Source organism: Bubalus kerabau, chromosome 20 (genome assembly GCF_029407905.1).
Source record: "Bubalus kerabau isolate K-KA32 ecotype Philippines breed swamp buffalo chromosome 20, PCC_UOA_SB_1v2, whole genome shotgun sequence".
Classification (NCBI taxonomy): Eukaryota; Metazoa; Chordata; class Mammalia; order Artiodactyla; family Bovidae; genus Bubalus; species Bubalus kerabau.
The window spans coordinates 50,547,969-50,571,010 of record NC_073643.1 but is presented as its reverse complement, the minus strand read 5'-3'; the positions used below and the strand labels follow the sequence as shown (position 1 = coordinate 50,571,010).

The 23,042-nt window shown below is 56.4% G+C and overlaps 1 protein-coding gene across 6 annotated transcripts in view; it reads right to left on the bottom strand.

Moving 5' to 3' along the window:
• Nucleotides 1-2,737: 2,737 nt before the first annotated feature.
• POC1A (POC1 centriolar protein A) overlaps nt 2,738-23,042 on the bottom strand; it is a 122,496-nt gene continuing 102,191 nt past the window's right edge. For all 6 annotated transcript variants that reach the window (XM_055557262.1, XM_055557263.1, XM_055557260.1 and 3 more), the window contains exons 10-11: nt 21,567-21,710; nt 2,738-3,463 (exon numbers count right to left, since the gene is read on the bottom strand). In XM_055557262.1, the coding sequence (XP_055413237.1) occupies nt 3,365-3,463; nt 21,567-21,710 (243 nt within the window). In that variant the 3' untranslated portion in view covers nt 2,738-3,364. The remainder of the gene's footprint in view (nt 3,464-21,566; nt 21,711-23,042) is intronic.

Genomic DNA, 23,042 nt, shown 5'->3' with positions numbered 1-23,042 from the left:
AAGGTTGCTGGTGGATGTGAGGATGGCAGAGTCTCCAGGACAGGCTGGCTCATGCCCCTCAAGTCTCTGGAGAGACACAGGTCTGCGGGGACCCATCGACACTTAGCCTGTCTGGGCTCCTGGGAGTGGTGCCTCAGGAGTGAAGGGTGGTAGGCTTGCCACAGGCAGGGGCTGGACTCTGCTGCTGCTTTCTGGCTTGGTTTGGAGCCTACCTGACCTGCCTCTCTCTTTCTCTGGCAGGAAGTCCAGATCCATTCCCGGAATCTGGCAAAGGATAGGTAGGGGGCTGCAACTTAAGTCAGAGATACTTCTTTTATTCCGCATGGTAGGAAAATTAAGAGCATGAAGGGATGGGGGTGTGGGGTTGGGATCTGCCATGAAGATGTACTTCCTAACAAAAGCCCCCTGGCCTAAAAACATCTTCCTAGCCAACCCCCCACCCCCCCCCGCCGCAGTTTGGTTTTCTGGAATCTCAGTTACCAAAATCCAAAATTAGGAGAGATGACAGCTAAGCTGAGGCATTTACATTTCTAGAGGACTGCTTCTGAGCTTGGCAGCATGGCTGGGGGACTGGTAAGAGCCCCAGCCACAGGGGAGCTGCTGGGGTGGGCTAGCAGGGAGTATCATTTGGGGAGGTCACAAGAAAGGCCGTCACGGGGCCCCCAACCAGGCCAAGTCACCTCACGTTCCCCACCGCCAACCGCTTGTGAGAACCCCCATAGCCAGACCTGTCAGCCCCCAGCCCAGCCAGCACTGCCTGGTTGAGCCCCGCACTCTGCCTCAGCCTGGTCACTCACACTGACCCCCAGGCTTGGAGGTGGCCCGTCTCTGTGATGTTTCAAAGACAAAGACAGCTCTCCAAGAACCATCCTTCTCCACTGTGCCTGGCCTGGCTGGTGACTCCATCAAGGCAGGCGAGTGTGGCAGGAAACCCCTCAGGAGGCCCTGGTCCAACCCCTCGTGCAAAGCCCTCCCAGATGGCCCGTGGGCACAGCTCTGTCCCCCTGCATCTGGGGAAGCCCAGGTCACGCCGATACTGTGCCACCAGACAAGCTGTGTGCTGTTGAGGGGTGGGGGGTAAGCAACCCTCTCTAGACTGTTTACATCTGATAATGGTTGTTGGGAAAATACCACACTACAGCCTCCCAGGCCATTTCCCAAATCCTTAGCAGACTCTCAAACCCATTTTTTTCTCACTGAGGAAGGGAGATTTCAGAGAAAGATTAAAAACTCGATCCTGGTATAAACTGAAGGCGTGATGGGTGGCAACCCCGCCTGGTCTGCGAGCAGAGCTGGACACAATGCCTTGGAGACCCGGCTCCTGTCCTGCTGTCTCCAGCAAGGGCCACCCTGGGTCTCTGGAGAGGACCTCACCTGGACTGGCTGCTCAAATTGCCACAGCCCCAACACCTGGGAGCTCCAGCTCCACCAACCACAAGAAGGCCGCCCATGTCTCATCAGAGGCAGGGCAGCCAGCCTGGGAGGGACAGACAAGCCTGGCCCCACAAGCTGTGTCCCCTCTGAGCAAGCTGACTTGGGGCCACTAGGACTTTCCCTAAAGGCCTCCAGGGCGACCTCCCCGGTGGTCCAGTGGCCAAGACTCCATGCTCCCAGTGTGGGAGGCCCAGTTCGATCCCTAGTTGGGGAACTAGATCCCCATGTGATACAACTAAAAGTTTGAATACTGCAACGAAAGATCCCACACGCTGCAACTAAGACCGGGCACAGCCAAATAAATATTAAATAGATAGATAAACCATATCTCCTTAAAAAAAAAAAAAAAAAGCCTTCAGAGACTGGGAGCCATGACCTCCCGAGGCAGCTAAGGAGCTTACCTGACAGTTTAGACCAGCAAGACTTCTGGGCTCTTCTACATGCTAGCAGGGCCATGTGGAGAACTGCAGCAGCTTCCGGGGGGCTCTGAACCGTCCTGAGTCGTCAGCCTCTTGCCCATCTAGCAAGCTCCATCCTCCTGGAGGGACAGGTGGACCAGGGAGCCACGGGCCTCTGTTGAGTGCCTACCTGGTGGGGTGGCCACCACTGCTACCTGACACAAGACCCTGAGGCTCAGAGGCCACATCACCATGCTGGGGCTACACAGCTCAACCAAAGGCAGAGCCTGAGGCCTGACTCCAGACTGAAGCTCTCTCCCCACCCAGGTGGCAGAGCAGCTCCCCCAGGCTCGTCGTTCACCAGGACTCAACACAGGCTGCCTCCTGTCAGCCTCAGCTCTGAGGCATTCAGCCTCTGTTCCCACCTGGAACCTGCATAGGCTGGGAACCTCACTAGCCGCCTGGTACTGACAGTTCCTGGGACTCTTAACACCGCCCGCTCCCCTAGGCCCCTGGGCAGGGCAGGTATGTTGGAGGGTAAATACCTCCCTGGCTGGCTGGGCCCCAAGAGGCTGAATGCAGAGATATGGACGACACCCAGACATATGGGGAACACTTGCCTGGCTTTCCTGCACAGATGCAGGGAAGCAGCCCATGGAACCCTCGTGAGCAAGGGGACAAGCAGGTGCCTGAAGCCTCTAGGTCCCAGCTGAAGCAGCCAGCCGCACCAGCCAGAGGGAACTCTGGCTGTCCTTGCTCCTGAAGACCCCGAACAGCGGCAAGCAAGGTGTGCAGGGCTCTGGAGGTGATGCTGGCAGGGCCCTCCCAGATGTCATTTTGTTCTCCCTTATGGACGCTGGGGATGGAGGCACTGATTAGGTCTCACTCAGAACAAGCCATTCCAGTGACGAGTCCATCAAGTTCATTTTAATGTTCAGGTTCCTTTGCCCTCGTGGATGCAGAGGAAGAAGCCACCAGGCCCCAGTAAACGTGGGACAGAAATCAAGGCCCCTGCGAAGCCACCATCCCCTCCAGAGGGCTTGTTCCTAGATAAATCGGACAGACGGGCCCGCTTTGGGCCTTTTGTCAGATTTAAAGGAAACTATTGGCTCACCCAACAAGTGGTCCGCCTCTACTCTGGGATACAGGACAAAGCCAGTCACATGGCAGGAAGGTCAGTAAGGGATGAGTGAAATGCAGGGTGGCGTGGGGCTCTCACCTCCAGAGGAGAGCTCCTTCTCAGGGCTCCTTAAGACTCCAAGGTAACAAACATTAATGTGAAGTGGCTCCTTCACAGTAAACTAGGTATATCATCTGTGCATACATGGGCCTGGCCTATGGTGGCCTCCCATCACCAGGTGGAGTCTCTGGGTGCAGACAGTTGGGTGGAGGGCATAGGTCCACAACCCCTGGGGCTCTGGGGTGGATATGGTTCCCAGGGCTGAATCTTATTTATTTACCCAAGTGTCCAGTACAAATCCCCGGCCTGCCACCCCCCAAATCGACCGAGCTCTTGATTCTCGTTCCCCTGATCATGGTGGTGTTCTCTGCATGATTAGCTGCTGGTTCTCCAGACACTGCTTCAGCTTGTCTTCTGTCAGTGTCAGCCGCTGCTCCAAGATGGAGACTGTCTGCAAAATAAACGGTCAGGCTCAGGATGGAGGGGCCCCTGGGCTGCCCTCAGCCAGGCCTGCTCAGCTGCCCCGGAACAAACGCCATCTTTTCCCACCCAGGCTCCTGCTTGGTGCCCTGTTCCTGGGTTTCCATGCCTGCTCCTGCTGGTTGGGGAAGGTGGTTCTGTGCTGTTTGCGGGCAGCGGAAGGGCACAGTGAGGGACAGCAGGCCTGGTGGTCTGACATTTAGACTGAGTTACAGAGCAGCAGCACTTGCTCATCTGGGCCAGGCTCTGTCCTTTCAGAGACCAGCCAACCAGAGACCATCAACCATCTCCATTCCAAAGATGAGGACACTGCACCCACAAACGAAGGGCCTCCACCTGGGTCCCGCCCAGGCCTTTTATCTTCACAGCTGGAGGGGCTTCCCAGGCTTGGAGGTGAGAGCCCTGAGCCCAGGAGGGCCACAGCCCGTCCGAGTCCACTGGGGACTGCTGTTTCTGAGCGGTGTTCCTGAGTCCATTTTCTCCGCTATGATAGGAACGATAATGGCAAGCTCACAGCAGTCCTGGAGACTGTGAGGTGACAGCATGGTGCCCAGCACGTGTCAGCCTGGCCCATGCTGGCCACAGTGACGATGCTCGTCATGTTGGCCTCTGGGGGGCAGAGACTGACTCTCTGGCCTCTCCTGCACACCCGGCATGATGGCTGGTCTGCCGACCTGGCCTCCAGACAAGGCTGCAAAACCTGCCCCCCTCCTCTGCCTTTGGACAGAGCACTGGCAGAGGGGCAGGAGTGCCCAAGCCCACACAGGCCCTGGGTGAGTCCACTGGAAATGAAGCAGGCTTGGTTCCTTGCCGTGTAGCCTACAGGCATTAGAAAGGGCTCAGATTAAGAAACAAGACTTTCTCTTAACTTTACCCATTTGTGGGCTTTCCCAAGAGGTTTTGCCACCTTCCCTGGGGCTCCATGGAGGCTCTGGGCCTTGGTCCAGTAGAAAGGAAACTTTCCTCTCACATATTTAATAAAACACTGAAACATTTGGGGAGGGAGTTTCCCCTCTAAGGCTGCTATAAATTCTCGCAGCATCCCACACGGATATCAGCCTCATGGAGGCTGCTCCTCCTGGCGGCTGGCCCCTTCTAAACAAGCTGGCTGGGCTGCAGGGGCTCTGAGCCCCGGGGCACAGGATAGAGCCTGAAAAGCTGCTGCCTGTGGAATACGAACTGGCACCCTGAAGAGGCAGAGCTGAGCTGAAAGAGACGATGACATTCCCCTCTACTGGCCGGCCAGCCATGGAGGGGGTCTGCAGCTCGTAAAAGTGGCAGCGGAAATAGCCCCCGGCTGGCCCAGAGCAGCATTCCTGGAAGTTTCCACTGGCTGCTGCAAAACCCACACTGAGCCAAGCTCCAGAATCATTCCTCATCCAGACTTTTTCCGATGGTCCCGGACTCTAGGCCCCAGTGGGGGAGCCAGCCAGCTTGTCCTCTTCTGGCCAGCACTGCCCCCCAACACACACATACTTAAAAGAAATTTTTTTTCCATAGGGACTGAATTTCCAAACGTGGAGGCAGTGGGTTTTGGGCCAATGTCAATACCAGGGGTGCCACGCATTTCATGGGGCTAAGTAGAGTGTTCCATGGCGGGCGGGGGCTACTCAAGCTCAGCAGAAATATGGTCATTAAATTTGATGATGTTAAACTTCTTTGAACAAAAAAGCATTATCTATTTCACCTCAAGCCACAAATGGAAGGTGTTGGGAGGTCCTTCCTTTGGGAGCTATAAACACCTGAGGGGGTGTTTCATACCATGTTATAGATAAATGGGCTGAAAAAAAAAAGCCCACCCCTCTCAACTCTGCAGCTTCTCCCTTTCCCCCAGGCAAGGTTCTGGAAGAGCCGCATCATCTCTGTTTGGTCTCCACCCCCCGCTCCTGGTGTGCCCAGCTTAATCTGCCAAGATGCTGGCTGACAGCCACCAGGCGCTGATCAAGTCCACCAGGCTCTTCCCAGTCATGTAGGGTCCCACCAAACCCCTTCTGAGCTGAGAGAATGGGCCTGTGAGAGAAGCACAGCTTTGGAATTCTGTACATTAGAACAGTCTCTGCTTCACAAATCTGTCTTAATAATCCTATCTCACTAGAGCATGGGACCTCATTTTCATGGGAAACGGTTATCCGTTCTGATAACGTGAAGCCCGGAAGCCCTGATTTCTGATTTGCTGACGCACCTTCCTTCCACCAGAGAGAGGGCTTCCCCAGTGGTGGAAAGGCTCCGATGGGGCAGCCAAGTAGCAGAGGTCAGACATGCGCAGGGCTGGCAGTACACGCAGTCAAGAGGCCAGGCAAGCCACCTGCAGGGAGCGGCCAGGCCTCCAGTGTGCTCTCCGGCTGCTGGGGTCCCTGTGAGGAGGCAGCAGTTCCCCTCACAGGGACAGATAAGATTCTGGGCCATGTCCTGTGCCATGTTTGCACTGTGACCTTTACCTGTGGGCTCAGCTTGCCTCCGTGAACACGTGCTGCCTCGGCATCCAGGGCAGAGCCCTGCCTTCAGTCCTGCACGCCTGGGGCCATGCCAAGCAGGCTGCTTGCGGCTTACCCCACCTCATGCCCTGGTCCAGCAATGGGACCTTTCCCCCTGCCACTTGCTGCCTATACTCCCTGGGCCTGGAGACAAGGCCAACCTGCCCTGGAAGGTGAGGAGAAGCACTGGAAAGACAAACACCTCTGCAGTCCCTCTGAGTCCATGCTCCCAGCCCAGTCACCTCACTTTCCTTTATTCAAGGGTGAATGATCTGGTCCCAACCTCTCACAAAGTCCCCAAGGGGATGAAAGTCGGGTGTTGTGGCAGGTCCCAAAGAAGGAAATGGCCTAGCTGGACGTGGTGTCACAGGATTAGCAACTTAATTTTAAGCAGGGCCAAGGAAAACTGGAGAAGGGGCCAAGGAGTCAAGGGTTCTGGCTCCTGGGCAGACTGGTCTGGGCAAAGTGTCTGGGAAAGACAGCCATCATTGAATTGGTGATTCAATGGCTAAGACTGCGCTCCCAGTGCAGGGGGCCTGGTTTGATCCCTGGTCAGGGATTAGATCCCACATGCTGCAACTAAGAGTTAGCATGCCATAACGAAAAGATCCTGCATGCAGTAACTAACAGCCAAATTAATACACAAATAAATGAATATTAAAAAAAGAAAGACAGCCATCAGCCGGGACTCTGGGGTCCAAATTTTTCCACAGAGAGGGCCCTCCTGTCTGTTGACCTTGGAGAAACCAGGCAGCTTCATACACTCTCCTTGGCCCTGTGCCATCCAGACACAAGGTCCCCAAAGCCCAGACCTGAGGGAAGACCCAGGACTGCGCTTGGGGTGGGGGTGGGGGAGTCCTGACTCTCTTTGCTGAGCTTGCTCTCTGTTGCTGTGTGGGCTACTCTCTGGTTGCTGTGCGTTAGTATCTCATTGCAGTGGCTTCTCCTGTTGCAGAAATAGGCTCTATGGCTTGCAGGCACATGGGCTCAGCTGCTTGGCTGCATGTGGGATCTTCCTGGACCAGGGATTGAACACGTATTCCCCTGCATCGGCAGGCAGATTCTTTACCACTGAGCCACCAGGGAAGCCCCATCTTAATTCCTGACACATACAGCCCTAAGGGCTGTTCTTGGCAGCTGACATGGAGCGCTCACAATGTTCCAAGCACTCCAATATGACCCCTCAGGGCGGGAGCATTTATCATCCCATTTTTTTCCAAAGAGGAAACCAAGGCACAGTGATATTAACCTGCTGAAAGTCACACAGCATACAAATGACAAACCTGGAGCGTGAGCCCTGGTGGCCTGGCTTCAGAGTGAGGGCTAACGTGCCATGAGCTGCGCATGTTTGCTTTGTCCCCACCCATGTATAAGGAGAGGCCCGGCCTACTCCTCTTCCCTGGCTCACTGTGGCAGTGCCTGAGGACTACTGGCCCTGGGCCCCAGCAGTCTTGATTGTCCCCCGCCCTGTGCCCCAGCTCAAGCTGCCTGAGGACACAGCCATGGATCTCTCTTCTCACCCAGTGGCAGCCACCTTCTGTCCAGGCCACTTGGTCTGGTGGCTCTGGATTAAATGAGCAGAAGCAGCTGGAACGGACACCCCCGAAGGTCACCCAGCAGTGTCCTCACATCATCTGGCCACTCTCTGAGGCGGTTTCCAGGCCTCAAACACCTCCCATGCCCACGAAGCAGTCTCTTATCTAGCTAAACATTTAGGTTTGGAATTATCAAGACAGTCACAATTTTGAGCTATGAAAAGGCAATCCTGCTGCTGCAGCTTCTGCTAAGTCGCTTCAGTTGTGTCTGACTCTATGCTACCCCACAGACGGCAGCCCACCAGGCTCCCCCCATTCCTGGGATTCTCCAGGCAAGAACACTGGAGTGGGTTGCCATTTCCTCCTCCAAAGAAAGTGAAAAGTGAAAGTGAAGTCACTCAGTCGTGTCCGACTCTTCACGACCCCATGGACTGCAGCCCACCAGGCTCCTCTGTCCATGGGATTTTCCAGGCAAGTGTACTGGAATGGGGTGCCATTGCCTTCTCTGATGAAAAGGCAATAATATAAGGATATATCGACAAAAACCTTTTAATACATACGCAATGACAAGCAACCCTAACACCCTTATTTTAGATGCTATCTCTCACTGGGGTGCTCTCCCTACAAGACAAGCAGTCAGACCCCAACTAAGTTGTGGGACTTGCCCAGGTCACCTCTGGCACCCCACCCCTCACAAGACTGGGTTCCACTTTAAATGAAGCACCTTCCTCCCTGAATCAGAGTAATAGGAAGCAGAACTCGGACTCCATGCCTGGACACTATCACTCTTTGCCCAACACCGTCTGCCTCCCAGGGTCACAGCCATAGGGGAACCAGAAGTTTCACTTTCAAAGTCACAGCTGTCAGAGAATCACCTGGGGGCTTGTTTCAGAAACACCTTCTTCTGCTATTACCAACAATTTCCAGGAAGCCACAGCCCTTCTCTTAAGGAAAAGCATTCCCTTATAAACACTCCTGTTTGCTGCTGAATGAATTCTGTGTTTCTCTAGACCAAGGGCTGGCACACTCAGTCTGCGGCCTGTTTTTATAAAAAAGGTTTTACTGCCATGCCCGCGTGCTTACATTTGTCCACGGCTGCTCCAAGGGCAGGTTGAGTAGTTGTGACAAACTCTATGGCCCACTGAGCCTAGAATATTGACTGTTAAGAAAAAGTTTGCCAACGACACTTTCTTCAGTCCTTGCCGGAGACACTTTCTTCACTCACTCAGATCCTCTGGGGCATCACCCTGTGCTGGCCCCTGCCAGGTTCAGGGTGACAACGGCGCAGAGCACAGGATCAGTTGGCCCCACAGGATGTGCAGCGAGGTGGAGGCCAGTGCTAAGCAGCTGTTGAGACTGCACTGTGTGCTGGGAGATTGCGGGGTGCTGCCTGGTCAGAACCAGGGGAGGTGGCCCAAGGAAGTGAGTAGGCTAAGACCGAGGGGGAGCTCACCAGGAGAGAGGGGCAGGAAGGCCCTAAGGTGGGAGGGAAGGCAAGAGGCAGGAGAGGGGCCTGGGAGGAGGCAGGAGATGGGGTTGGCCCTGCAGGCCATACCCCGCAGCCCCAGCTTCAGCCTCAGAGCAGCAGGAAGGGGCTGGGGGCTTGAGGCTGGGTGAGGCCCCTCTGGCTGCTCCATGGTGATGGTCTGGGAGTGCCTGTGATTAGGTATGAAGGAGGCGAGAGTGAGAGGGGATGGTGGTGGGTTGGTCTGGAGGTGGTAGTGGGTGGGCTAAGGGCAAACATGGACAGACTCAGAGCCATGAGGTATGACCCACCACCGCCTGGTGGTGAGTCAGATGGGGAGCGAGAGACGAGAACACAGGGTGAGCATGGGCACGGGCTGAGGCCCCTCCGAAAGGGCCAGGCAGGCACGGGGCAGTAGTGGAAGAAGCCTGGGCCAGCAGCAGGGTTATTCTGCATTTCTGAGATGATCCTCATTAATGGGGGTAGAGGGGCTGGCGGGAGACAGGAGAGCAAGAGGGCCCTGAACCACAGTCCGTGGTACTGGAGAGCAGAAGCCGGTGCAGGTGTGCCAGGGGCACTGGCCAAGGCGCAGGACCATGTCAGCGATGCCACTGACAACCCCCGGAAAGCAGCCTGGCCCCTCAGTGGGTGCCAACTGAAGGACCACCCCACCCAGGGACCCCATAGGAAGCAGGATGCTGGAGGCATTGGGGACCAAACCCAAGAGCACAGGAGAGGCCAGCTGGGGCCAATGGGTGGGGTTCCTGGCATGACCTGGTCAGAACCCTCTGAGGAAAATCCCCTGGGAGAGACTCAGCAAGGCTGAATCTTCTGAATCCTGATTTTCCTGCTGAGGGGGGAGAAGACATTGTGACCTGTCTCCTATGAGGGCAACACTGACAGGGCGAGATGCTTCTCTCGCTCACAGTTCAACAGTGAACTGTGATGCTTTATGAAACACCCTGAAAGGCCTTCTGAGTGTGGTGTAAAAATAACCAATTTTTAAAGAGACAGGCTTTTATTTTTAGTCCCTTATGAATTATAGTGATGCCTGAAGGAGCTGCACCAAAATGCCAGTCCTCGGTACTAAGTCTGGCACCTGGGGCCCTGAGCTCCAAGCGGGAGGGAACGCAACACGGGGGACATTTTGACAGCGTCACAGTTCCAAACCTTCCTGCCTCAGATGCCTTTTCTCTGCTGGCATCGAGTCACCAGGCGTCTGCACCCCCTTAGGGCACAAACTGCAGGGACAGAACCTGGTGTGTGTATCTCTTCTGGCCTCCAAGGTGGCCAAGGGGAGCCTCCACCCTCACTCCTGCCACGGGGCCTCGGACATCTGCGACGCTGGGAGAAGTCAAAGCAGGTATGTGGGGCCTCTGCCCGCGAGGGGCTGGGCAGCCGTACTCCCAGGGGCTCTGCTCCGGTCCAGGGGAGAATTCAGCGGGCATCATACGGGGGAGGCGAGAATCAGTGCTCCCTGGGAGAATAATCCTCCACCTTGGGAAGCCGTGGAACACAGCAGGACAGGTTCAAGTTACCCGCAGCCTCGTGGAGCAGCGCAGTCCTTTCAGGCACACGCGCTCCCCCTGCCTGTCCCATCGACCGCCCACTCCCCAGGGCCCCCCACCCTCATGGCGCAGCCTTAGCCCTGCCAACCTCCTTTTCCTCCTTGGCCTGGTTTCCTCTCAGGTGAGCTTGTCCTGTACTTTCCCTCAGCTCTTTCCCCCATCTCTCATTTCTGGCTCCTTTTTAAGCCTCTTTTCCCATCTCTCTTTTTACTTTGTATTTAGGGAGAACGCAAGAAATGTGTTGACCTGGCCCACAGGGACTGAGCTCCGCATGGAGTCCAGCCCCCATGGGAAGGAGAGTGCCAACCCTGACAGGAGGCCCCAAGGCGTCTGTGAGGAGACAGAGCAAGACAGGCAAAGCGCCAGGTGCAGCAGGGGCAAAGGTCCCAAGGCGGAGAACACAGCACTCTCTTGGCACTGCCAGGAGGCCAGAGTGGTTGGTTTGGAGTTACCGAACAGGGAAAAAAGAGCAGTGGCCACAAGGAAAGTGGAGGAGGGACCCCAGGGCCCTCAGCCAAAAAGGGACAGGAGTCAGGGAGCCTCCACTCCCCGGCACTGCCTCACCAGACTCAAATTCGAGCAGGTCCAGCCAGGGAGAATGGTGCTCCTGTGGCCAATTTTCCAAGTGCTGGATCCAGAGGGGACCCTGGGAGAAGAGGCTCAGCTCGGGAACTAATCACAGCTGTCTTAGTTTCACAAGAGGCAGTGAAGCGGGACTGAGTAAACTGGCACTTCAGAACAAAGACCTAGCTGCACCCTCCAAGCCAGGTCCCTTCCAGCAGCTGCCGCTCTGTCCAGAGCCACCACGGCCACCATCTTGACTGACGACCTCTTGCACACTCCCCGTGTGCAAATGCAGCAGGAAAACTACTAGAACCCTAACTTCTTCAGAGCCCGGAGGGGCCTCAGGACACCACAAGCCCTCCTGACATCATCATGCACTCTCACGCTCATCAGGGGCCCATCCCAGGCGTAACCGAGACGCTGGCTCCTAGGGGCTCCAGGCACTGAGGGGCTGCAGTACCAGCCCTATCTGGGCGGGCTGCTGGCAAAGCTGCCACGACGGACAGTGAACACCACCTTGAAGGAGGGGAAAGAATGAGGACGACCAGCCAGCTGTTCGCTCCACATTTTCCTCAGCTATTGGGCGAGTTCCTTACAAAGCGGCCCGTGCACAGGTGACTCACTCCAGGCCTCCCCGCCTGGACATCCACCATCCTCCCCGCCGCTGCCATCCAGCTCAGGAACAGCCCTTCTTCCCGCAGCCCTCAACCCGCAGCCACGGCGCTTCCCCGTCCACACTCTGCTGTGAGCAGAGCCCCAGGGTGCTCGGGGCCCCCCGTGGAGAGTAGTGTTGGTGTCTATGGTTGAAAGGCCCTCCTGTGTCTCCCTGGAGCAGGGGAGACAGGTGGTTCAGAGATGGACACCATGGCTGAGCCCACACAGATGACAGCAGAAGAGAGCTGACATTCAGCCACATGTCCCCTCCAGCGCACTGCCTCATGGCGAGGGGAGCGCAAACTGCCTTGGGAAGGCAGTCTCGTGGGAAACCAGGAGATGGGGGGTCTCACAGTCTGGAAGGGAAGCAAGCTGAGAGGGCTGGGGGTAGGAGGGCCACATAAGCACACACCTGCTGCAGTGTGGGAAGGTGGCCAGGCTGAGAGAAGGGAAACGTGCAGGGCAGAGGCGACCCCTGGGAGAGGGCGGGGAGGGCAGGGGCAATGGGGAGCACACAGAGCGCTGAGCGGGCAGGGGAGGCCGTGGGAAGGGCTGCCACAGGGTGCCCCCTCTGTGGCCGTGTGGGGCTGTGCGCGGCAGTGCTGCCAGGACTCTGCCCAAAGAGCCTCCTTGCCTGACCCCAGGACTCCCATCATGCAGTCAGTGCTGTGGGTCCCCGCGTGGATGGAGGACCATTCACAGATGGATGAAGGACTGGATGACTCCTCAGTCCTCATCCTTTTGCCTTGGCTTCCCGGAAACACCCCACCCCCCTGCCCTCCACACCATTCTGCTATATTCCTTTTCTGTTCAACAGCACAGGACGAAAAGCCAGGTTCCTGGGCCTGGCACTCAAGGCCTGTGTTGCCCATCACCACTGCTCTCTCTGCCCCACCCTGCCTGCTCAAAGCCCCACTCCAGCCCTGCGCCCCTAAGAAGTGCTCCGTGTCCCCACCCCAGCACCGGTCCCTGCCCTCCTCCTCTCTCAGCATGTCATGGTGCTGACACGGCTGTGGGCCTTAGAAACGCCGGCCTCCCGCTTTGTCCTGGGTAGTGAGAGCACAGGCACTGAGGCTGTACAGCCTGCATTCAAACCTGAACTTTACCACTACCTTGCTGAGTGGTCCTGGAAAGTTATCTGACCTGGACTTCAGAGTCCTTATCTTGTAGAGCCATCGTAACACTTGATCATAGCTAACGTTACATGGCACTTGCTCTGGGCAGGGGTTCACAGTGGGAACATGGCGCCCCCCGGCTCACAGGGGTCCTGGCTGAGCTCTGGGCTAGTGGGGGAGGGGCCCGAATGAGGCCCCAAAGATGGCCTGTGGTCACAGGCCTCGCAGGGTCTGAGCCATCAGGGCACGTGGTGGTCTGGCTGCTTCTTAAAGTTCTCCTGTGACGGAAAGTTCCTTTTAATCACTTCCAGGCTTGTGGTTGATTCTGGCTCCTCCAGGCAGTCTCCCTAGAGGGGTTGGGTCACCCCAGCCCCCTTCCCTCAACACAGGAACCAGATTCCTGGGGGGAAGGGAGGGTCCCATGTACCCTGAGTCTCCGGGAGAGGGCACAGTCACCCAGCCATGCCACTGGGGCACTCATGTCAGGCTGTGGGCAACATTCAGGGGCAGCCATTGGCTCAGCAACCCCGACTCGACTGTGCTGCACAGAATGTCTAACTTTCCTTGGGTTTCACTGCAAAGATGGAAAAATGTGGAATTAATCTCTCCTGTAGCATGCTTTTGACTTCACTCAGATTCTAAAGATGTAAAACAGATGCAATAAAAGGGGAATCTCTTTGCTGTGGGGTCTTGTGAGCTATCAAAACAACACAGGGCTGCTGGGCCCAGTGCCTGCCTGGCTCAGCCTCGTCTCCTGGCAGCTCCAGTTCCGGCTCTCAGGGTGGTACATGTACGTGTGTACACATGCGGGGCCCTGACTCAATGGTACCCTGGCCAGCCAGCCGCCACATGTCAGAGGTGAGTTGGGGTGGAAGGGGCTAGCCCATCTCCCTCGGGAAGGGTTGCTGGTCTAGGCCCAGCTCTTCCCACCACCAAAGGTCTGCGTCTCAGCCCCAGCCTGAGACTGGCGCCTGAAGGTCTGTGGGCCAGGGGCCTTCAAGTCAGAGGTGTGAACGCCCGCTCACAAGCAGCCGGCTGATGGCCATCAGAGTGCCAGCCTCACAGGCACAGAGTTTCTGTCTATTCCTGCTCCCAGGCACAGCCCCGGGCATGTCATAGGTGCACACTGACTGCTGGATGGACACACAGCAGACCCTGAGTGCCGTGAGGATGCAGAGAAGGCAGGTCCAGGTCCCGGGGTACCTGAGGATGACCCTGCCTGGCTGGTTAGGGACATTCCCCCAGCTTGGTTTGGATCTGGGGAGGCCTGAGGGAGCAGTGGAGGAGGGAGAGGAGGGCAGACAGGCTGGAGCCCGAGGGGTTGCTGCCAGCTGGCCTGGGGAGGGAGGAAGCCTCCTGACCTCAGCAGGAAGTGAGGGTGTGCAAAGCAGGACAGAAATTCAGGAAGCAGCCCAGTTCCTCCCCCTCCCCCGCTCCCACGCCCGACCTGATGGGACTGAAAGCTTCAAGGCCTGAACTTTAAAAGGGAAGGAATGGAGATTCCCGCTCATGCTGATGTCTGTCTGATAGGTTAACTCGTCCAGATCACACACAGCTGATGCACAGAAAAACAAGCTTCTAAAGACATTCCCCCCAAGCTGCCTGGTCTCAGCAACTGTCTTTTTAACCAATCCTCATCATCCCGCAGCCTGCTGCCAACATCACAAAATGAGCTTTTGTCCCTTGAGCCCTCCAGTCCACATTTCTGCTTCACATTATCTCAGGGATATAGGATTTCTCTGGCGTTTCTGCATCCCCCACCCCCACCTCTAATGAGGACTAGTTCTCTTCAGGAAGTACATGGGACACTATTTTCTATTGGTGGATTAGCTATGGGATTAGAGAATCTTGGCTAATTTACCTACCTTGTGACCTTATAACAATTCCTTTTAAATAAACATAGGCTTTTCCATATTACTGCTTACCCCCAAAGAGGAGGCTGTAAAAAGCAGGTCCACTCACCACCATCCATAAACTGGATGCTCCCGGGACCATGAGGTGCAACCCCCACCAGGAGGAAGACCTGAGCCATACACTCCCCGCCAACCCTGGCCTCTGCCAGCCATGAAGAGGCCACTTGGGAAGCCTAGGGTCAGGGAGGGACATGACCCCAAGGGGCAGGATGCCAGTCACTGCACAGGCACAGGCTCTGTTGTGCTCTGGCTCCAAGGAGAGTCCAAACACGGCCTGAACCTTGGCCACCTTCAGTATCCCATTTCTTCAGATACGCAGATTTTTAGCAGTCCACATACAATAGTCAATTAGCCAAGACCCAATAAAACACAACTGCACAAGTCAGAGAGATTGCTCGATAGCTTGCTAGAGGTCTGAAACCTCAGTACAGCCTGGCAAGTCAGGCTGTGGCCCTCATCCAACAGGCCCACCACAGGGATGCAGGACTCACAGGCTCCCCCTGCCCTGCTGAGTGCCCACTGCCCATGCTGGGAGACCCAGCCTCTCATCTTGGCCAGTTTTCTAAAGCCACCAGCTAAGTCCTGTTCAGAATAGGGGGCACAGAACCATTTCCCCCAAATGCCATGCTCTGCTCAGTTGAAAGCTCCTTTCTGCTTTTTCTCCTCCACCCCGCCATGGCTACCATGGGGAGAATGAGGGTCTGTACCAACAGTCCAGGCCCACAGGGCCCTCTGCTGAGAGGCAGAGACAAATGGCAGGCCCAACAGCAACCCCTTGCAGCTCCCGTCGTGCTTCATTCAGGAGGGCACCAAGGGGCCAAGCAGTCAGCTAGGGCTTGGTTAATCTCAGAGCTGCATAGGCCCATTTGGGGTTGCCTGTCACAACCAGAAGACTCATGGGCCCCTTCTCATGACCTGTGCTTGACCCTTCTAGGGAGGGCCCTTGGGTCCCCAGAGCAAATCGCCTGGGTCCCCTTCCTCCATCCTCTGAGAACTATCCAGAGCCAGGCTGCATGAAAGGTCCCTGCTCAAGACTAGTGCTTCAGCTGCTGCACACCCCCCCACCCCCACCCCCCAACCCCTGCAGCTCCAAGCCTGCTTTGGGCCTCCCAGGAGAAATCTCATACGACCGTGAACACTCCCAGGCCCAGAGGTAACCGCAGCCTTCCCGAGCCCATGTGGTGGGCGGGAGCATTCCATCTGCAGCTTCTTTGGGGAGGGGGTGCTTCTGCCACAACCACAGACGAGATAGAACACAGAGCTGCCATCTAGTCCCCCTCACGGCAGCGCCAGCCCTGACTCGGTACTCCCCAGGCCTCTGCATTTGCAAAGCCAGAGAAGCCCGTGGACAAACTGCCAGAATGAGCAACAGGGCTGGGGGAGGGCCAGGGCCAGCTGCTCTGCAACCGTCTGGAGGGGACCCAAAGTGTCCAATAGACCAGAGTATCTTCAGTCCCTTGTCCCCAGGAAGTAGCCTCTCAACAGAAAAAACAAGTCTCTTGTCTCCCAACCCAGAGAGGCAGGAGCCCCGGCTGTCCTGAACTCAACTGTGGCCCAAGGGCAGCCCTTAAATATCCATGAAGAGGCTGGTAAACCCACTCGGGATTGTACACAGTCGAGGCAAGGTGGAGACATGCAGCTGAGGGAGGGCCCGCTCTTGCGGAAACCAGCAACAGCCATCCCCGTGGCCCTACCTGTGTGTGCCTCTGCCACGGCGGATGGGGTTGGGGGGAACGTGCACACACAAACAGGGGTCACTGGGCACTTTCTCTGTGCACCTTCCCAACAAATTCCATCTGACACACCTGGGAGGACACGCCCCCAGAGAAATGGAGAAACTGCTCTAAAATCTGCAGTCTGTTTCCACAAACAACAGCTGGTCTGTCCAGGAAAGAGGGACTCTGAGAGCCCCTCAGAGTGGTCAGGCAGCTCAGTCCACGGCAGGTGGGCCCAGGAGTCCCACACCTTCCCACCAGGGTAGAACTAGACACCTCACCTGAGCACCCCATCAGAAAGGAAATTGCAGGGACCATGGCAGGCAGGGGGGCTCAAAGAAACATGTCACTGTATCCAATTCCCCAAAGCAAACAGGCCAAAATCCTTATCCTTGCTGAGTTAGGTCATCAGAGTCACAACCAGCAGGGCTGGGTGGCCTGCCCCCGCCTGCTTCCCACGGCTCGGGTTCCAGTCCTGGAGCCCAGCGGCCCCCGTGACACGGAAACCTGAATGTCTGACATCACAGTCTTGAGCACGGCTGCCATGAAAAAACACAGTTGGAACAGGAATTTCATGGCTTGGTATTTTTAAAAAGCAGAAAGACATGAAACCGGAGTCAAAAATAACTTTGCTGTGGGTTTCTGAGGCGAAACCACTGGTTGCCTGCCGGGCCCAGGCCCCTCACTGCAGCCTCCCTGCTCCCAGGTACTGTCCACACGGCCGCGCCTCAGCCCTCGCCCCGAGGAAGATGTAGGGCCCCCGCAGCTTCCAGACACCACCCACCCTGTCCCTCAGAAGGAAGCAAAGGGTGCCAGGGTGGGAGGTGAGGACGCTGGCTGTGAAAACAGCCTCTCCCTGCTCACTGGTTAGTTTCCCAGCACCTGGGAAAGGGACCCTGAAATCATTTGGCAGTAGCCCCACAAGAACACAAAGGGAAAGGTCAGGGCCTCTGTCTGGACACTCACTGAATGTCTGTCACCAAGCAGGCAGGCCTGGCAGGGGTCCACCTGGAGCCCTTCCTCTTGGTGTAGCCACAAGGGGAGGGGCCCGGCCAGGGGCAGCAGGGAGCGGCGACTCACAGAAAGAAGGCCGTAATAGTCTCAGGCCCCACCTGAGATGCTAACCCCTGCTGCCCACCCCCGGGACAGATAGATGGGCAGGGTCTAATGTCTCCCCTCCATGGAGGAGGAAACCACAGCTTCCCCAAGTCCACACAGATGGAAAGAGGCCAGGCTGTGCCAGAGCATCTGGGGCTTCTGACTTCTGGTTGAGCTTTGCTCTGGCCCCATGCAGGCCTCTGCAGTCAGGCCATCTATCTCAGGAAGAGACGACTGGGTCAGGCCCAGCAGGACGGTGACAGGGTGGCCGCAGGACAGAATGGAGGTGGGGGGGCAGGACAGGCTCCCGGGAGGCAGGGAGGGCACACACATGGTACACAGCAGCCACATCCGTGATCTCAGCCCTAGCTGCTCTTGGGAATTCCCATGAGGGGTTCTGAAAATCAAGAAGTCTCCCAAAGAAAAACCTAAATCTCATTGTTAGGGAATACATTTTCCGCAACAACCATTACAATGATTCAGTTCAAAGGATGGCTGTCAAAAGATGTATATACATCTTTGCAGAGCTTCAGTCTTGGCCCAGATGCCTGGATCTGGTTTCAACGCTCCCATCTAGTGCCAACTCCCCCACCCCGAGCCACCCGATTTTCAATAGTCTCCAGGCACCTCGGTCCCTCCTGCCACCTCCTGGACCTGGGGAAAGACCTCCTCTTTATCTCCCTCCCATCCTAATGCCTAGTGAGACCACTAAAGCCTCCTGGCAGCTCAAAAGCATTCCTGGGACTCCAGCAGTTACGGAGGCCTGTGGCATGTCCACTCCTGTGTCACCTGACCACACTGGTGCACTCCCACTCGGATCCCAAAAACATCTCCCTCAAGTGCTGCTTCACAGTCGGCGCCAGTCTAGCACCCAGGTAACCTGGAGCTTCCCCACTGTGCTCAGAGAACATGAGCAGGCTGGGCTGTCCCCACTTCACATGCGAGAAGGCTGAGGCTCTGGGAAGCCCCGTCCCTGCCCAAAGTTACCAAGGTAATGAGCGATGGAGCTGGCCCCAAGTCCAGGAGAGCAGGTACGCCCAGGCTAATGGGCAGTGGCTCACTGAGCTGAGCAGAGCAGCCTTGATACCCAAGGGTAGACCACGGCTCCCCAAAGGTAACAGGGACATGTAAGGTGGCCAGATGGGATCAAGGTCCTGAGGAGCTCAGTGGCAGTGAAACCCCAAACAGCAACTCTACAGGGGCAAAGACGGGGGGAGGCGGGTCTCTCCAACACAAAGAAGGGCCAGGGCAAGGGGGTGTGCGTTCTGGCTAGTGGCCTCAGAGGCTGGGCCACTGGGCTGTGACCACAGAGCACTAAACAAGAGCGTCCAACCGTAACTTTCAGGAAGGTCAGGTTTGGTCTGCAGATAAACTCAGAGGGTCGCACCAGCAGGAAGGCAAGGTGAGGACCATGAACCTCCACAGTGGGGTGCCGGCTGTCACCTGGGACTCTGGGACTCCACTAAACATCCCAGCCACTGCCCACTGCAGCCCCAGGCTTCCTCCCTGAAGGATGTTCAGCAGGACAGAAGCCCATGTCCCTCTCAGAGGCTGCTCAGAAGTAGACTTCCTTGTGGGGGAGGGGAGGGGCAGTGATGTAAGGGAAAGGGGACTTTGAACTAAGCAGGAGTCAGTGTTGGGCTGGCTGAGATACCCTCGGCTCCTCCAGAGCACAGGCGTGCGTCAGATGGTAAGGAGCACTGCCAAGAGGGCAGCATCTGAGGCCAGTACCCACAGGAGGCGCAGAGCCTGGCTGAGATATTCACACAGGAACAAGGACGGCAGTGGTCATCCAGCTCTACACCTGAGAGGAGCCTCCAGAAAGGACAGTCCACGGCCATGCTGGTCCTAAAAGGAGGGGCCAGGGACCCTCCAACCTGAATGGGGCAGCTCTGGCTGGGGCTGAACACCTCAGTGAGAGCCCCAACTCCAGGAGAGGACATTGGGCATGGAAAATAACCAACGACCAAGCCCAAGGTAGCACACGATTTAGTGCAGACACTCCCTCAACACACACCATTTCGAAAACGGGTTGCACTCTAAGACCTTGACGGGGACTTCACCTTGGAACCCAAGCCACACTCTCGCTTCCAGGAACGCACACCGTCCAGCACAGTGGGTGACTGGCTGATGGGCTTGGCCTTTGGTCAGGCGTGCAGCGCCATCTGGACTTGCAAAGGGGCTGAAAGGTGTGAGCCCAGCCACAGGCCAAGGCAGAGAGGCTCACTTCTTCCAGGGATGCCACTTTCTTACGAAGTTACTATCAGACTCCTGACTGCTAACACGTAACAAAACCTTCCATGTACGCCTTTAAAACACAGTGACAGGAAATGTTTTTAGTGTTATACTCCTCTGGATGCAACGAGGCTATTTTTAACCACCCTCTCAGACTTGATTTCCAATTTTATCCTATAAAGTTCTAATTCATTCCACCTCCCCTGATCTCTCACTTGACGAGGCTGTGAAGAACACGAGGCAGGCTGGGCGCTTTCTGACGGCTCTGAGGTGGGGGGTGTTTTCTAAGTCTTTGCTTCTCCCCCTCTCAGCACAGGCCTTCTCTTCCAAGGCTCAGGGCGCTCAGGGATGTCGGTATGATGTGCACAGTCTCACTATCCCCCCAGTCACCGATGCCTGACCTTTCCCCTCAAATGTCCATCCGGCAGTGGGTCCAAGGCATGCGATACTAGCTGGGATGCTGCGACATAGGGACCACGTGATGCCATGTGGAGGAGCTCTTCAAACTTAGCCTGGAGCCAGCGGTACAGAAGAGACACCATGCCACTTCACCCCCTTCTCCATCAGAGATTCAAGGGTACTCTGCCTCCTTCCTGAGCCCTCCCTCTACCTCTGAGCTGGCACAGGAGAGGAGTCTACACCCAAAGCCAAGGCGGGCAGGAGGATGAGGACCTTTAAATCCTGCGGTCGCCCAGTTGCCACCACCACCTACATGCCTCATGTTGGCTGTGCTGGACTCCCCTCACTGCTTGGATGTGCTCGTGGTCCCCACCTCCATCCCCGGCCCAGGCCTGCAGGCATGCTGCTGCTCCCTGTGCAGAACTGCTCTACTCCAGGACGAGAGACCCTCTGGGCATGCCCACGGTGCTGGCTGCCACCTCTTGTCAGGGCATTCTGCTCCACTGAAATCTCTGCACTGCACAGACCGCTGTCCATAAGCAACCAGGTACATTTATGCGCCTGGTGGTGGTGGGGCCACATGGGTCTCATGGATGAGGGTGGTCAGCGCCGCAGCTAACATTTATTGAGCAGCAACCCAGGGGTAGGCACAGGCCAAACATTGCTTGCAGACTCATCACCTTTAATTCTGACCACAAATATGGCAGGCTCGGGACTTCCCTGGTGGTCCAGTGGCTAATACTCTGCACTTCCCAATGCAGGGGACCTGAGTTCGACTCCTGGTCAGGGAACTAGATCCCACATGCCACAACTAAAGATCCTGCATGCTGCAACTAAAACCTGCTTCAGCAAACAAACAAAACATGGCAGGCTGGTGACAGATAAGCACACGGGGCTTGGAGAGCCACAGGGGTATCTCCAAGGTTTCTCAGAGGATAAAGAGCAGTGCCAGCTCAAACCCAGAGCCTGGCTGGGCTCTCGGGGCCTTCAGTCTCTGTGCACAGTTCTTGGCATGTCCCCGGAGTGCCCACCCAGTGACAAGTCGAATAAAGGGAAATTGTTTCTTTCAAAGCTCTGCTGTGGCCCAAGCCAACACTGGGTGGGCACTCCCTGGCAGGATTCAGTGTTGGTGATTTTGGGGTCCAATGGCTTGGCCAGGGATTGAATGGCTCTGAGAGACAGGATCCCAGGGCAGGCACTGCCATTTCATTCATTTGAGCTGAAGAGTAAGTACACTATAATTATGTTTTTTAAAAACCCAGGACTGTCAGGCCAACTTCAAATGGCCTGAATACCAGGCCAAGTGCAGATGATGGGGGGAGTCCATGTCACAGCCTACCTGGGTGAGGACGTCCAACTGGCCCACGATGTGCTCCAGCGTGCTGGTCAGCGACTGGGGCACGCTCACAGGCTCCTGGGATTGGCTCTGCATCGACTCCTGACTTCTGCCCCTGCCTGGCGGGACGAGGGGATCCACTTCTGGCTGAAGACGATGAAAGGAAAGAGAGCCCTTTAGTCTTGAGGAAACACTGAGGAAAAGAAGAGCCCCTCAAAGATCAAGGGGAAAACCACCAGCAAACTTGAGAAGATGAGTTCCCAATGTTGGTGAGCAAGAGTGGGACTCCACCTCTGGGCCTTCCTTTCCAAGTGGAGACTGAGGGCAAGGAGCGGAATCAAAGTAATTGTCAGTCCAGGCTGCAGGGCCCTGAGAGGGATGTCAGGTTGGGCTCTTGGAGGTCCTCAAGAAAGGCCAGGGGTGCCAGCTCTTCACAAGACCTGTAACCTTCAGTGTGAGGCCTCTCAGAGGCCAGGGCCCCTGAAGTCTATGCTGGACCCTGAAGTCACCCTTCCTCCTAGTTAGCCCAACGCCTACTCCCCACCCCAGGGATGGGATGGCCCAGAACTAAGGGAAGGGTCCGGCCCTGCCCTGGCGCAGATCCCTTGGGGAGACAGATTCTATGTGAAAGTACTGGTCCAATGGCTGGCGGAGTCAGCATCCACAGGACAGGTGCCCCATGCTGCTTCAGAGAAGACTCCAGGAACCTGAAGGACTTGGTGCTCCTGTCTAAGATCCTCCGTCCCCAAATGCAGAAGCCATCCTCCCCTGCCACCACCGCCACTGGACAAGTGATTTCCTAAATGGACTAATCTAGTCCAATGCGTGTCTCCCCAAAGGCACTGCTCTACACACAAAGGCTTCTCCAGACCCCAGAAGCATCGTGCACGTGTGCAGCAGAGCAGGATGCCGGGAACCACGTGGTTCCCAAGGACATAGTGGCAGATGCCTCAGGAAAATACAATTCCTCTATGGACTTGTTCCCTGTGGGAAGGACATGCTCAGCGAGGCTGACACTCCTCAGTGTCAGTTTTGAGGCCAGCCCCAAACCCCCAGTAACCCATAAATGCAGCCACCCTTGGGACTCAGTGTTTTCAACCACAATCTGACTGACAGACATTCAAAATGTTACATGTCCTTCTTTGGCTTTTGTCAGTCCTCCAGGGCTCTCCACAGGCTCTGAGAGAAAAGCCCCTTGACAGGGGACCCTGCTCTAGCCTGCCTCCCTCCCCAGCGCTGCTCCCACCTCTGCCCTCTGTACCCAGCTCCCAGGGTCCCCTCATCCACCCTTCCTTTCCTCTGCTCCAAGCATCCTGATCCTCCACTTACTCTGCAACCCGTCACACCCAACAGAAGCTCCTCTGTGCTCCTGCACACCTGGACCTGCCCTACCCCTACCCTGCTCCTCCAGCCACTGCATCTCCAGAGACAGGACACATGAGCAGGAAGAATCAAAGCCAGACCGTCCGCCACCCGCCC